Source organism: Tachysurus vachellii, chromosome 26, assembly GCF_030014155.1.
Source record: "Tachysurus vachellii isolate PV-2020 chromosome 26, HZAU_Pvac_v1, whole genome shotgun sequence".
NCBI lineage: Eukaryota > Metazoa > Chordata > Actinopteri > Siluriformes > Bagridae > Tachysurus > Tachysurus vachellii.
Genome location: NC_083485.1, coordinates 5,158,499 through 5,171,339, shown reverse-complemented (window position 1 = coordinate 5,171,339; position 12,841 = coordinate 5,158,499). Strand labels below are relative to the sequence as shown.

General features: G+C 39.4%; 1 protein-coding gene across 2 annotated transcripts; it reads right to left on the bottom strand.

Moving 5' to 3' along the window:
• Nucleotides 1-758: 758 nt before the first annotated feature.
• On the bottom strand, nt 759-11,521 carry LOC132840914 (ras-like protein family member 10B). 2 transcript variants are annotated; one of them, XM_060862996.1, is made up of 4 exons: nt 11,270-11,521; nt 9,980-10,366; nt 7,625-7,749; nt 759-2,032 (listed from the first exon to the last, which is right to left on the bottom strand). In XM_060862996.1, exons 2-4 carry the CDS (start codon nt 10,265-10,267, stop codon nt 1,762-1,764), a joined length of 684 nt encoding a protein of 227 aa, XP_060718979.1. In that variant the 5' UTR covers nt 10,268-10,366; nt 11,270-11,521; the 3' UTR covers nt 759-1,761. The 2 variants fall into 2 exon arrangements, with proteins under 2 accessions (XP_060718979.1, XP_060718980.1); XM_060862997.1 differs by lacking the exon at nt 11,270-11,521 and having other exon boundaries at nt 9,980-10,897.
• Nucleotides 11,522-12,841: the final 1,320 nt, after the last annotated feature.

Genomic DNA, 12,841 nt, shown 5'->3' with positions numbered 1-12,841 from the left:
AATATTAAATGATTAAATCTACATTAGTACCATCTGCTCATCTGATCAACCATAAGTGATGTGTGTTTACATGCTGCTTTATTTAGCTATAAACAATTAAGAATAACAAGATACAGTATATAACATAGTATTTGAAAACTGTAGCATTCCCACTGAGGTTATTCTTAGCTCAATTTTCCAATTTAACACTTTTGCAAGTCACCTTGTTGCCTTGTTTTTGCCGGTGCAGCCTTTATAAATAAACCCTAGTGTAAGTCTGGGGATATTTATAGCCTCCTTGAAACTGCAGTCTATCACACCACAGCAGATGAACCCGGCCCGGTACATCCCTTTCTCCCGTCTCTTTCTCTCCCCCCCCCCCTCTCTCTTTCTGTCTCTTTCTCCTCCTTCTCATCTTAAACTTCTCTCAGAGGAAGGGACCACTTCAGACCTTTCATCATCATCATCTGCAGGCATAAAAATTGGTCTGAGGTGGCTGAGGTACTCATACTTTTTTCCCCCTCTATACAATTAACAGTCAGCATTCTAAACAGATGAATCCTCTTCCATGTTATTTTTATAAAACAGACGCCATTTTCAAAAAGGGAAAATGTTTAATTAGTATGACCACAGTACCAGAAATAGCTCTTTCTGTGATTTACATAATAAAAAATATATCTGAGATCTGATACCAGCAAGACGATTTATTATTAATCTTAGTGCAACCGGTACATCCTGACTTTCAGTTGTTTGTATTTGTAATTTAATGTGGGGTGATTTATATGGGGTGCTTTTCTACAGACATTAAGCATAATGCATGAAAAATTCTTTTCTCAATAGGGATTCTTTATTAAACATATTTTTGTAAAATAAAATCCATTTTTTATTCAAGTCTCAGGTTTTGGGGCACTGTTTAATCTAGATAAAGAATTAAAATACAGAATGTTTTATAAAAGCATTTTTTTTGGGTCATGTGCACTAACAAAGGTGTCAGCGAGGCACAAAAGCAAATTTCGTGGTAGAACATGTTTCTTGGCAATATTGTGCTGTCCTTCAGGATGAAAAATGAGGTCAAGATAAATTTGAGCTTCATATTATAGAAGAATAAAAATTCAAAAAAATAAATAAATGAATTAATTAAATAATTAAATAAATAAAAAAGCCTTGTTTGATTAGGTCCTGGTGAACTATCTGATACAATTCACTGACTTATTTCTTGCTCTTATGTTTTCGTTCAAAAGTGAAATTAGGACGTTTCATACGTGATCGTACAACACAATACTTCTGAATTGCACCTAAACAGGTAAGTCTTAACATGGAAGTTATCCACTGGGCGTACATGTACGTTTATTTGTGCTCTTGTATTATCACATGTGTGTTGTACAGCCACACAGTGAGCCATGATGTGTGAGATGCCATTTTGCGCTCAAATAAACTGGAAGATTTAGCGGTGTATGCCCGAGATAAAAAGCTTTAATGGGCTTCTTAAAGCAGTCCCAGCATGAACACATTATTTGCATTTCAGCAACATGAATATTAAAGCTGATTTTTGAGGCTTCAGTCAACGTTGATACATTTCGTTCGGCCCCTTTTTCCAGGACGAGCAGCATCTGAGGATTCCTCTTGGCATCAGTAAGCAGTTTGTGTGAACAGAGGACACATTTTTCCTTAGTGAAACGTCCATGACAGGATTCCTTGGCTAGAAGGCAACCCGAACTCATTATCACAGCTATTACTGGATTTTGTCTCAAACCAAGTGAGACATCGTGACAAGCTCGCACCTCACATGAGGGCGCAACGCTCTCTCCTTAGTGCTCTCTGAAAGCGTACCGTGGTGTGCACGTGTTTGCACCTGGCACAGCCCACGCTCCGCAGAGCCTCGCCGAACAGCAGCAAAATGTGCCAGTTGAACTTGGCCGAGCACTCCACGTAGCCGCACTTCCAGCTCTTGCGCACCAAGTCTGAGACATTGTGGCGTGGGATGACCCGGCCTCGCTGAAGGTCACGCTTGTTGCCTACTATCAAGATCGGTGTCTCTGTTGCACCCATGACCCTGTGGAAAACAAGCAGATGTCAATAAACAACAATAGATGTGCAAACGGTTTACAATGGAGATTTTTTGTTAGCTTTTATAGATTAAGGTGAAGCTAAATATGATTCTACCACCTCCATGATTTTCTGAAGGTTTCTGTCAAATGTATTTAATTTGCTGTAACACTACAAAAAGTGGAAAGGTTCAAAAGGGTGAATACTTTTTAATGGCATTTCATTTGTTGTTTATTTATCATTTTTCACCTCTAGCATAAGCGTTCTAGTTTTTTTTTTATTCTTCAAAACGTACTTCGGGGGCACGGTGGCTTAGTGGTTAGCACGTTTGCCTCACACCTCCAGGGTCGGGGTTCGATTCCCGCCTCCACCTTGTGTGTGTGGAGTTTGCATGTTCTCCCCGTGCCTCGGGGGTTTCCTCCGGGTACTCCGGTTTCCTCCCCCGGTCCAAAGACATGCATGGTAGGTTGATTGGCATCTCTGGAAAAATTGTCCCTAGTGTATGAGAGTGTGTGTGTGTGTGCCCTGTGATGGGTTGGCACTCCGTCCAGGGTGTATCCTGCCTTGATGCCCGATGACGCCTGAGATAGGCACAGGCTCCCCGTGACCCGAGGTAGTTCGGATAAGCGGTAGAAGATGAATGAATGAAAACGTAGGTCTTTGTTTCTTTGTAATATGACAAGATTCATTTTCCCCCACACTGGTTGGTCTTTGTTTGTTTTGAGGTTATTAGGAAATGTTTCCAGTTCCGATTTTGTCATTTGCAGACCCCCAATATATCCCCAGTAGAGTTCTGTGAAAAAAACATCACACTCCAGTTGGAAAATTTGCACAGGATCTAATAAGGCAGTCCAGGCTTTCGAAAGGATTTCTTCCTCTTTGCAGATGGGGTTAACAATGCGGCACAGTGTTGAACTGTCAGAGAGAGAAATGCTAGTAATGGGGAAGGAATCGCCGACCTCACTGTCATCTGCAGCATAGTGAGATAACACTGGATTTGTGACTCCACTTATGTCTGTCACAGAAAATGTCTTTGACAGTTTAGGAGAAAAGGGATTTTCCCTCTTACAAAAAAAGAACAACAGCGGGATAAAAGAGGACCAAAAAAAAAAACCAAGTCACTCAAAATAGCTGAAATTAGGGTTTTTAAGTGAATTCGAATGCTCTGAGTCTCTGAGAGGAATTTCAGGACTTTGTTTAATTTGGCTTGAGCAAAGATGTTAATTAATAACATGACCTGGTCAGCTAAGCTAATTTATCTTAATCTGTGAGGGTGCACTCTGTGTGTGAATATGTGTCTAGGATTCTGTGTGTGTGTGTGTTAAGAAAGCCTGATCTCATTAGACTCAAGCTTCCCTGCTGTCAGTCAGTGCAGGGTGTTTGGGGTCTTACTGAGTAAGGTGTTGGAGCTTTGCTCATCCATCATCAGCTGTGACAGTTTGCAGCCTCTGATCTCTACACATCTGCTACGTCTTTCTGTCTTGGCCACAATGACAAGGGGACAAGAGATCTGGATGTTGGCTGTGTTTATTTGCAGCACTTTTTTTTTCAGTTTCTGTTGCTCTTTCTCTGTGACTAATTATGTCGATAAAAATGTTGATTTTCTTTTACATTTTTGATAAAAATAGGCAAAACACTGGTTTATTAGATGTGTTTATGTGCAATACAGTCCTTGTTTAAACATGAACCCCATTTAAACCTAGAAATTAAATAGACTTTTGGTTTGGTTATGTATTTAGACAACCAAAACAACCAACCAGAGAGGAAACCACAATAAAATCTAAATGATGCTACCACCACCATGTTTTATTAGTGATAAGCAGAGTTTGTTTTCTGCCAAACAAAGCACTTTGCTGTAACACTAAAACATGTGGAAAGGGGTGAATATTTATTCAAGGTGCTGCATTTTTTGAGGTGTAATTTCATTCATTCATTCATTCATCTTCTACCGCTTATCCGAACTACCTCACGGGGCCTATCTCACTGTGCCTATCTCAGGCGTCATCAGGCATCAAGGCAGGATACACCCTAGACGGAGTGCCAACCCATCGCAGGGCACACACACACACACTCTCATTAACGCACACAATCACACACTAGGGACAATTTTCCAGAGATGCCAATCAACCTACCATGCATGTCTTTGGACTGGGGGAGGAAACCAGAGTACCCAGAGGAAACCCCGAGGCACGGGGAGAACATGCAAACTCCACACACACAAGGTGGAGGCGGGAATCGAACCCCGACCCTGGAGGTGTGAGGCGAACGTGCTAACCACTAAGCCACCGTGCCCCCTGGATTAATTCAATTCAATTCAATTCAATTCAGTTTATTTGCAAAACTTTGCAAAACTAAAGTTTACATTTTAAAATTAATTTACTATTAATCTCTAACATTTAGGGAAAAGTCACCGAGACGATATTAGGAAAAAACCTTGAGAGGAATCGGACTCAGAAGGAAACCTCATCTTAATTTGGGTGACACTGGACAGGAACTAATGTAAATGTAAATGTAAATAATGTTATTTCTACAACGATTTATAGTCATGTAGAATTAAGCAACCAAGAGTTCCTGAGGAACTAACAGGTCAACACAATTTCTGAGTTTATTACAGACTTAACACTAATTCCTTCTATTTCAGTAAAAAAAAAAAAAAAAAAAAAAAAGAACCAAAATATATACTAGAGACAAATATCAGGAACGAACGCTGTTCTAAAAACGTGATCCACCTTCTTTTAAAAACATAACAGACACCGTGGATCCATGCAGTGGATTATGCTAGTTTCTTTATTTGACGTTTTTAAAAATTTCCAGTTGAGCTTCACCGCCACCTGGAACACAGCTCTTCCTAACAGAACCTTCTTCCTAAAAGCTAATCCTGAGGTTTCTTTAAAAAAAAAAAAACTGATCAGCCCTTCTAATATGTAGTAATTTATGCACTTATTTATTCACCCATTCCATTATTAAGTCAACGAGCTCTAATCTCTGTTCACTCTCTCATTAAGTAATTAGCTTGCCATTGTGCTCAGCATGTTATTGATTAGTTCACTGATGATTAATCATTTAAGTAATGCACAGAGTTAGAACATTCATTATCCTTGCTTTAGATATAATTTGGTATTTAAATTATGCTTCTAAAGCATGTATAGTCCAAACATGGTCATAAATCCATGCTGGAAAATGTGATATGAGTCACAGTTATTCATGATAACAACATGTCCACATATCCTATATAAGCATATTAAATAAAACTAAACCAGCTCAATTTTTGTCAGCATCACTTCAAAGGCGAAAATCTTTTTGTGGTGAGAAAGAAACATTTGTTGGCACATAGCCTTCCAATAAATCCACACAACATCCAAACAAGCTTAGAGAGAATAATTGAAATTTGTGGTTAAACAGCAGCTTGGAGTAAAAAATGGCTCTTAACTTGAATGATTAATTAACTGTCATAATTTCACCCCGAAACTGGAGCTGTTCTATCAGGTGCCCTATCAGGCGGCCAGCTGTTGGCTGCCTTTGCTAGTTCCTACATCAATAATCACATCGCTCTAGAACAGACGTGTGTGTGAGAAAGAGAGAGAGAGAGAGAGAGAGAGAGAGAGATTGAGAGAGAGAGAGAATGAGGGTAAGCAGTTGGCTTGACAGACTGGATGAGACCTAATTGTTGCGAGATCGATAAAACATTTTTGTCACCAGCGGAGCTGCCGTCTCGCCTTTTGACGCAAATGGACGTGACAGCTGACGCCACTGCTCGCAATCAATCAACACATGGAGGACAGATGCACGCGACTACATAGACTAAATGTTAAACACTTGTCGGTACATTCATAAAAACACCCACACGCAGTCTCACACTTCAAATGGGTGATTCCACGACTGGGGTGCTGTTTGTGTCCCACTGATAGGTATGCAAATAAAGGTAAAAGATTTATCTGTCAGTGAGTTGGTGTAACAGTGTCTTGCATTAGTATTCACTCCCCTATCCACATTAAGTAGTGGTACAACCTGGATCACCTGAAATGGTCATAAATGGGTTTATATGTCATGTATTCATATAATATAGCATGTGATATTGTGTTTGTGTGGGTTAATTTGGGGTGGGAGGTGATAGGGACAATGTAAGAAAGAAAAGACAGAGAAACATCCAACCTAGAGGACAAGGGTAACGCTAAACATGATGCTATCACCATCGTGCTTCACTGTATATGTGGTGGTGTGATTGGATTTCAAGTTCTGTGCAAAATCGAAATGGATTACTCTACAGTCCATTTCCTGATAGTTAAAAAAAAGTTCTTTTTTGTCATTTAGGCTCAAAACTCCCTCATTTAAGAGCAAAATCTCAGCATAATAGACATAAAAATAACGGTGTTGTCTGAGATGTTTTATATCTATTCCTTAAACCAACATCACCCCCAAAAACACACCCAACACACATACACAAACCCACACAAAGAGAGAGACACACAACTTCCCTTTTCCTGCATTCACGTTCTGAATTAAGTCACCGCTACATATTAGGCTTCCCTGCTGCTAACCTTCGTTTGCACAAACTGCTACACTTCCTTAAATTTAAGCCGTCTACATACTGTAGCTGTAGTTTTTTCCCTGTAATTTACTGATCAAAGCTAACAAGCCTCGTTGTCTCTGGGCAGCAAATTGGAAGTGGAAAAAAAATGGAAGTGTTAGCTTCTTAGCAATTAGCAATTAGCACCAACAGATGTAAATGTGCAGGAATGTTAATTCAAGGTTTTGTCAAACTACATTGCCTGAAATTCCCTATTCAGTTCCCATGAATCCCTTCCTTTTAAAAGTGCAGTCAGTAATATTTGAATATTGTTTCTTCACATTTTGGCTGATATGAATTTAATATTTGCTCAAAGAAACAATTCTGGTCTTGGCAGTCTGTGGTGTATAAACAAAAATAAAAGTATGCAAAAAGTCTAACACTGTTATTTGTAAATTATTATATGTTAATATGGTAATAAGATCATTTCTAAAGTTCCCCATTTTGCAATATCAGCATCCAGGTTGTATTATACAAAAAAATAAAAAATACGTGGCTGTAGCTTACTTTTTTATTTTAAGTCTCAAAAAAACAGTCGGCTTCAACTAATCTCAACTAATCGTTTCAGGGAGCTAGTAACCACATTTAAGGTGGTTGTGGATGTGACAGAGGTGCAGTTGAGAATGACGGGAGTGACATGAACTGACCATTGTGTGATTACATCTAGACTGCCATTCATCAGAGGACTCACACACGATAAAGAAAGAAAAAGACGGAAAAATTGAGATCCTCAGGGAGTTTGAATGTGCAGTACATCGAGAAAGGGTCTGGGGAAAAGAAAGCGTTTTCACCAAAAATGGTACAGTTACACTAATTAATGTGTAACGTTAGGAGTTTATCTATGTTAACAATCTATTTCATACTACTATGCTAAAAATAAAATAACACACAGCAGATAGATTATATTAAGTTTACTATTATTATTTAAAACGTTCACAGTTGTGGTGAAAAATTAGCTGAGACTTTCATGTCCGAATCTGAAAATGTAGTATAAAACAGTATAAATTTAGCATTTAGTATAATAATATGTACCGGGTGTCCAGGATCTGCTGGCGCATAGTCTTGACATACTCGAAGCTGTCGAAGCAGCATATGTCGTAAACCAGAATGTAGACATGGGCACTGCGGATACCTCGACAGCAAACGTCCGACCACTCCTGAGTGACAAAAGGACATTTGGACATGTTAAAAGGGAGCGCTATAATGTTTGAATTATGTGAAAACATGAGAGCATCAGGTTTATTTTGCAATAAAAAGATCACTGAATCCAGTACATGCTTCTATTGATTCTTTTCCTATAAACAGCATGTTACTTGTTATGCAGTTATAGTTAACTAAAATTAAGGAATGTCCACAAAAACAAGTACGATCCCGTTATCACTTATGTTCTAGTATAGTTATGTGATGTGATATCACCTTGTTTAATGATGTAGACCATTTCACTGTTCTCAATTAGGTATACACTATTGTGGATCTGTGACTAAATAAAACACTTTCAGTTGGGAAAATGTCCAAAACTATTAGTTCAATTCAGCATTTTTATTTTGTTTATTTACAGAAAAATTCTCTCTATCAAAACAAAAAAAAAAAGAAAATGAGAAATCTGCATGTATTTATGTTTGTCTGTTTTAATTCTTGGTCTATATATATATATATATATATATATATAAGTGTCAGAAAGATGTGCACCATTAATATTCACGTTTCACACTCTTTTCTTTCCTTCCTGTCTACATATTCAGCTAATATTCATTGAACAAAGCAAGCGAGGGCGGTAACAGGACACGGACGTGCCAAGACTAGCTGAGCCACATCACTCCTATCAAGCTGGGCTGAGAACAAATAGCTCATTATTGTCTACCATTGGTTTGGTTTCCCTTCTTTAACAGTAACATTTTGCTAAATGCTCTTTTAGAAAAAAATGCATGTCTTTCACCATAAACACTTGTTTTCAGACCAGGTTTGTGAACAAGTGCCAGATGACCTCATTATGATCCTGAGGAAAAGTACACTCTCATTAAACCTGAGGAACCGTATTAATCAATCCTCCATGCACTGCTTGACTAAGAATATAATTCAGGCTTTGGAGTCAGGAGAATTGTATTGTTAGGCAGCATGATTCAGTCAAAACAAACGCATGATATTATATAGGAAGGCTAGAGCAAAGGGGTGGGGTGATTTTTTTTACCTCAGAAGTTACCTCAGAGTGCCATTAGAAGACTGCTTATGTAATATGGGGTGTTTATCTCCAATCCCTGAGGGTACTATCTGTAAGGGTTTGCTCTCTGCATTACAAACAAACACAGAGTGTAGTTCGACAGCGCTAAAATGCTTACAGCATGTTCCAAAATGACTTTTTTATGCTTATCTGAAATTTATTTTGTGACTTTTTTTTTTAATCGAAGCCGTGTTCGCCTTTATTCATGAGTCCTGAGGGCAAGATTCTTCTAAATGATTGTAATGAACACAGTTCATATGTTTGAAACTGCCTTCTTCCAAAACAGCAGATTAAAGTGAGGCCTGAAATAACCCTAGTTAAGCATATGTTTCTTGGAAGCAGGATTAACATATCTTATCATAACCGGCTTTGCTAGTTAAAAATGATGCCATTAGGCTCCAGTTATAAAAGTGAATCATGATAATCTCACAGCACATATGACATGACCTCTGGCTTTCTACAGTCTCACAGCAATGTTCCATCAGATTCTGACATTTCCTGGAGTATAATCCTGATTTGAAAAGCTACTACTGACCCCAATGATAATGAAAGGAAAGTTTATGAAATTACCCTAAAGAAAATACAGATATTTCACCTTAATCTATATATATAATACTTGTTATATACTTCATGTAGAGGTGATCATTTAAACATATTTATCTGTACTGAAGGCATTTGTTGGGGCAGTCAAATAAATGTAAATGTAATATGTGAAACATATTTTTAAGACATTCATAGCCTCCTGGTGTTCCAGTGGCAGCATCCCATGCTCTCATTGCTGCAACCCGGGTTCGATTCCCCAGCAGGGATCTAAACAAAGCCCAAATGAAATGGGAGGATTGCATCAGAAAGGACATCCGGTGAAAAACCTGCACCAAATCGAATCTACGCGCCGCAATAATATGTGATCCTCTGTTGTAATCCCGATCAGGGAGAAACCGAAAGAACAACAACATTTTTATAGTTTCATACACAATGTAGTCACTGTATCTAAAAAGTAAACACAATGTAAACCATATTTAATTGTTTTAGATATGCTTTATATAGAGAAATATTTGTAGATGAACTCAAATACTGCTCTTAGACAGCCATTATACTGTAAGTGAATTCTGAACAAACAAATCTAAGATTTTTGCCACACTCAAAGCCCCACACAGCAATGTTCATACCTGGAGGGAGCTGCCGGGGAAGCTGCTGATGGCCGGGTAGTCTGTGATCTGCAGGTCGTGCACATGGCCGTTGAGCACAGCGGCGGACAGATACACCCGGCGTGTGCGGCTTGATGAGGCCACGTCACTGTAGTCATCGTGGAGGAAGCGCTGCACAATGGCTGTCTTGCCCACCCCCTGCGCACCCAGCACTGCTATCCGGAATGGAGGGGGCATAGCACCACGTCCACCTCGGCCTCGGTGGGCCCCACCGCCCTCCCTGCTCTCGCAAACCGCTGGCCAATGCATTCAGGAGGGTACCAGGGCCCTGCATAGTCCTGACCAGGGCACGAGGAGCTGAGCTGGGCACAGCACAGCCCCATTCATAGGATGACTAAACCTGGGACCCTAGAGATGCGGTGGGGTAAAAATAGCAAGCTGTACTCCTTGTGAAGGTACAGTACAGCAAGTAGCTTGTTTGAAAAGAAAATAATGACCTTATCAAACCTTGATACATAATGGAAATTTATTCAAAGTAGGAAAACATCCACTGAAATGATATACAGTATAATGGTGGTGACAGATCTGATTATGGTTTATAAAACCAGAAGGAACCTTGAGCCTGCTGAGAGGTTAATGTACTCTGTTCCCTTGTACAAAGGTTATGTCTTAGGTCTCCTTTGCCTGCACGGGTCTTTAAGGATTAAACCCCCTAATAAAACATCTCGCAACCAAGCAACTTTTGTATCCTTAGATTTTTACCAGATTTAAAAAGAAATAAATAAACTGATAATGGATGAGCTGCCAAGGCCATGAAATAACTGCATTTGGAACCTGCATTTGGAAATATGGCTCAGTGGTTAAAGCACTGGTCTGATGATCTGATGGTTATAAGATTAAACCCAGTTTAATTGCTCAGTTATTTCCTGACCCAATCATATCCGTAGGAATGCTGCATAAAGCGTTCCCTAAGGACTAATTTACAGTCTGCAAACACTTCCATACACTAATAGGTATGAGCAGAGAATAAAAAGTAGCTGGATTGTTAATTATTATTAAAACTTCCAAACCGAAATACTTTGCTTTCATATGGAAATACGAATAGAAAATGCCATACTGCCAAATCTTAGCATACGCACAATTGCATTCTCATGCACAGACATGCAACATTACTGCAAGTTATATAAACACAAATAGCATAGGGTTTTAATTTGCAATGCCCCACCCTTACTTGAAACGCGCGCGCTATTGTGTTGCTATGTAAGGTTGAGATTTGCTTATTCTAAAGTAAAAAAAAAAATCCATGCATACCTCGTGATACTTTCCCTCGAAAGCTCGATTCTGCGCCACGAGGAACAAACGGACCAGCGACTTTTCACGACTTTTGGCTCCCGACACGTCCAATGCGTAGGCATTCCAGGTGCCTCCAACAACAGCAGTAACGCTGGGACATCCTCCTGTTTCTGGTGGTGCAACCCCCCCATACAAAATAAATAAATAAAAAAAAAACAACAGGTCCTGATGCTCGCGCACCAAGAAAAGACACAAAAGTGCGCACGCGCTTGGAACCTGTCCGCTCACTGAGACCCGGTGCTCGCGCTCTTTATACGCAGACTAAAAAAAAAAAAAAAAAAAAAAAAAGATTCACGTCGGTCAGTCACCGAGAGCTCTCCGTGTCTCCCTCCCTCCGCGTGCAGATGCTCTCCGCCTCCGATATGACACGGGCCCAAAATAATAAGATACAATATTGCAGTGAAGAACCCGGGCACGAGGAGAATAAATGTGCACGTGCAAATGTTGCATGGACTGGATATATATATCATATATATATAATATGCACGATGGATGCTTTTTCAACAAATTTGACACAAGTTGCGTTTTTATTTTTGTATTTATTTTAAATAAAACATCCTTTAAATCTCGACTAAAAGGAACACTATTCCCGTGCATATCTCATTCCTGATTTGTCGCAGTTGTACAGGGATTTCTCCCAGGATATGTGTGTGTGTGTGTGTGTGTGTGTGTTTTTGCTTTACTACTAAACATGTGCGCATCCTGCGTCTCTCGACGTGCTGTAGTAAGGCGGCTGTTTCTTAGCAACCCAGACTTTTCCTCTTGTTGCTAAGTAACCACGTGGTCCATACCTGTCCGCGCGTTACTTACACGCTCGGTGCCCAGATGTGTCCAGGTGTGTGTGTGTGTGTATATGTTAGAGCTTAATGATTCATGCACTTTTTCCCCAGCCTTAGAGTAAGCCTTAAAAAGGTTACCATCTGCTGGACTCGGGGTTTTATTGAGGCTTTGAATCTTAACATTTAAATTGTGCGTGAAATCGACAGGAATGCAGCACAGGATGTCTGAGCTCTGATCTATAATAAGCAGGCTACGTGGGTATTACTTTCAGTTTTTCCAGAAGAATTCCAAGTAATTTCATCATGTGTCATAAAGGACATATTTGCAGAAGAATAAGAAGGTGGCCTTGCTTATTGACAGTTTTGCCTTAACTGAAGGTGTGATAAAAATTTTATTCTGCACTACTAACCAGTATAAGTAACATTGCTCTGCACTGATATGGAGTATCTATATCAGGGTTTGTATCAGCTTCGTGCTGGACTGAAATCCAGTCGGATACAGACGTTTTTTAACATCACCAGTCGTACATAAGTTCCAACTGCAAGGCAAAACAGGTTTGTTACAATTTTTCTATAACGTTGTCATTTTTATAGCAACAACGTAAAGAACATTATGTTGCCAAAGCTCAAGGTAAACTGATCTATTGAGAAAAAAAATGTGTAATCATTTATATTGGAAAGTTTACTGTGTAGAGTTTAGCAGATGATTGTAAGTCTCGTGTCAGCACTTTAGAAGTTTACCCTTTACAGT

Coding starts and splice junctions, on each gene's coding strand:
- LOC132840914 (XM_060862996.1), bottom strand. CDS start 10,267: ATGCATTGGCCAGCGGTTTGCGAGAGCAGGGAGGGCGGTGGGGCCCAC. Junction 7,750..9,979: donor TCCCCGGCAGCTCCCTCCAG/GTATGAACATTG, acceptor TTTGTCACTCAG/GAGTGGTCGGACGTTTGCTG. Junction 2,033..7,624: donor CAGCAGATCCTGGACACCCG/GTACATATTATT, acceptor TGTTTTCCACAG/GGTCATGGGTGCAACAGAGA.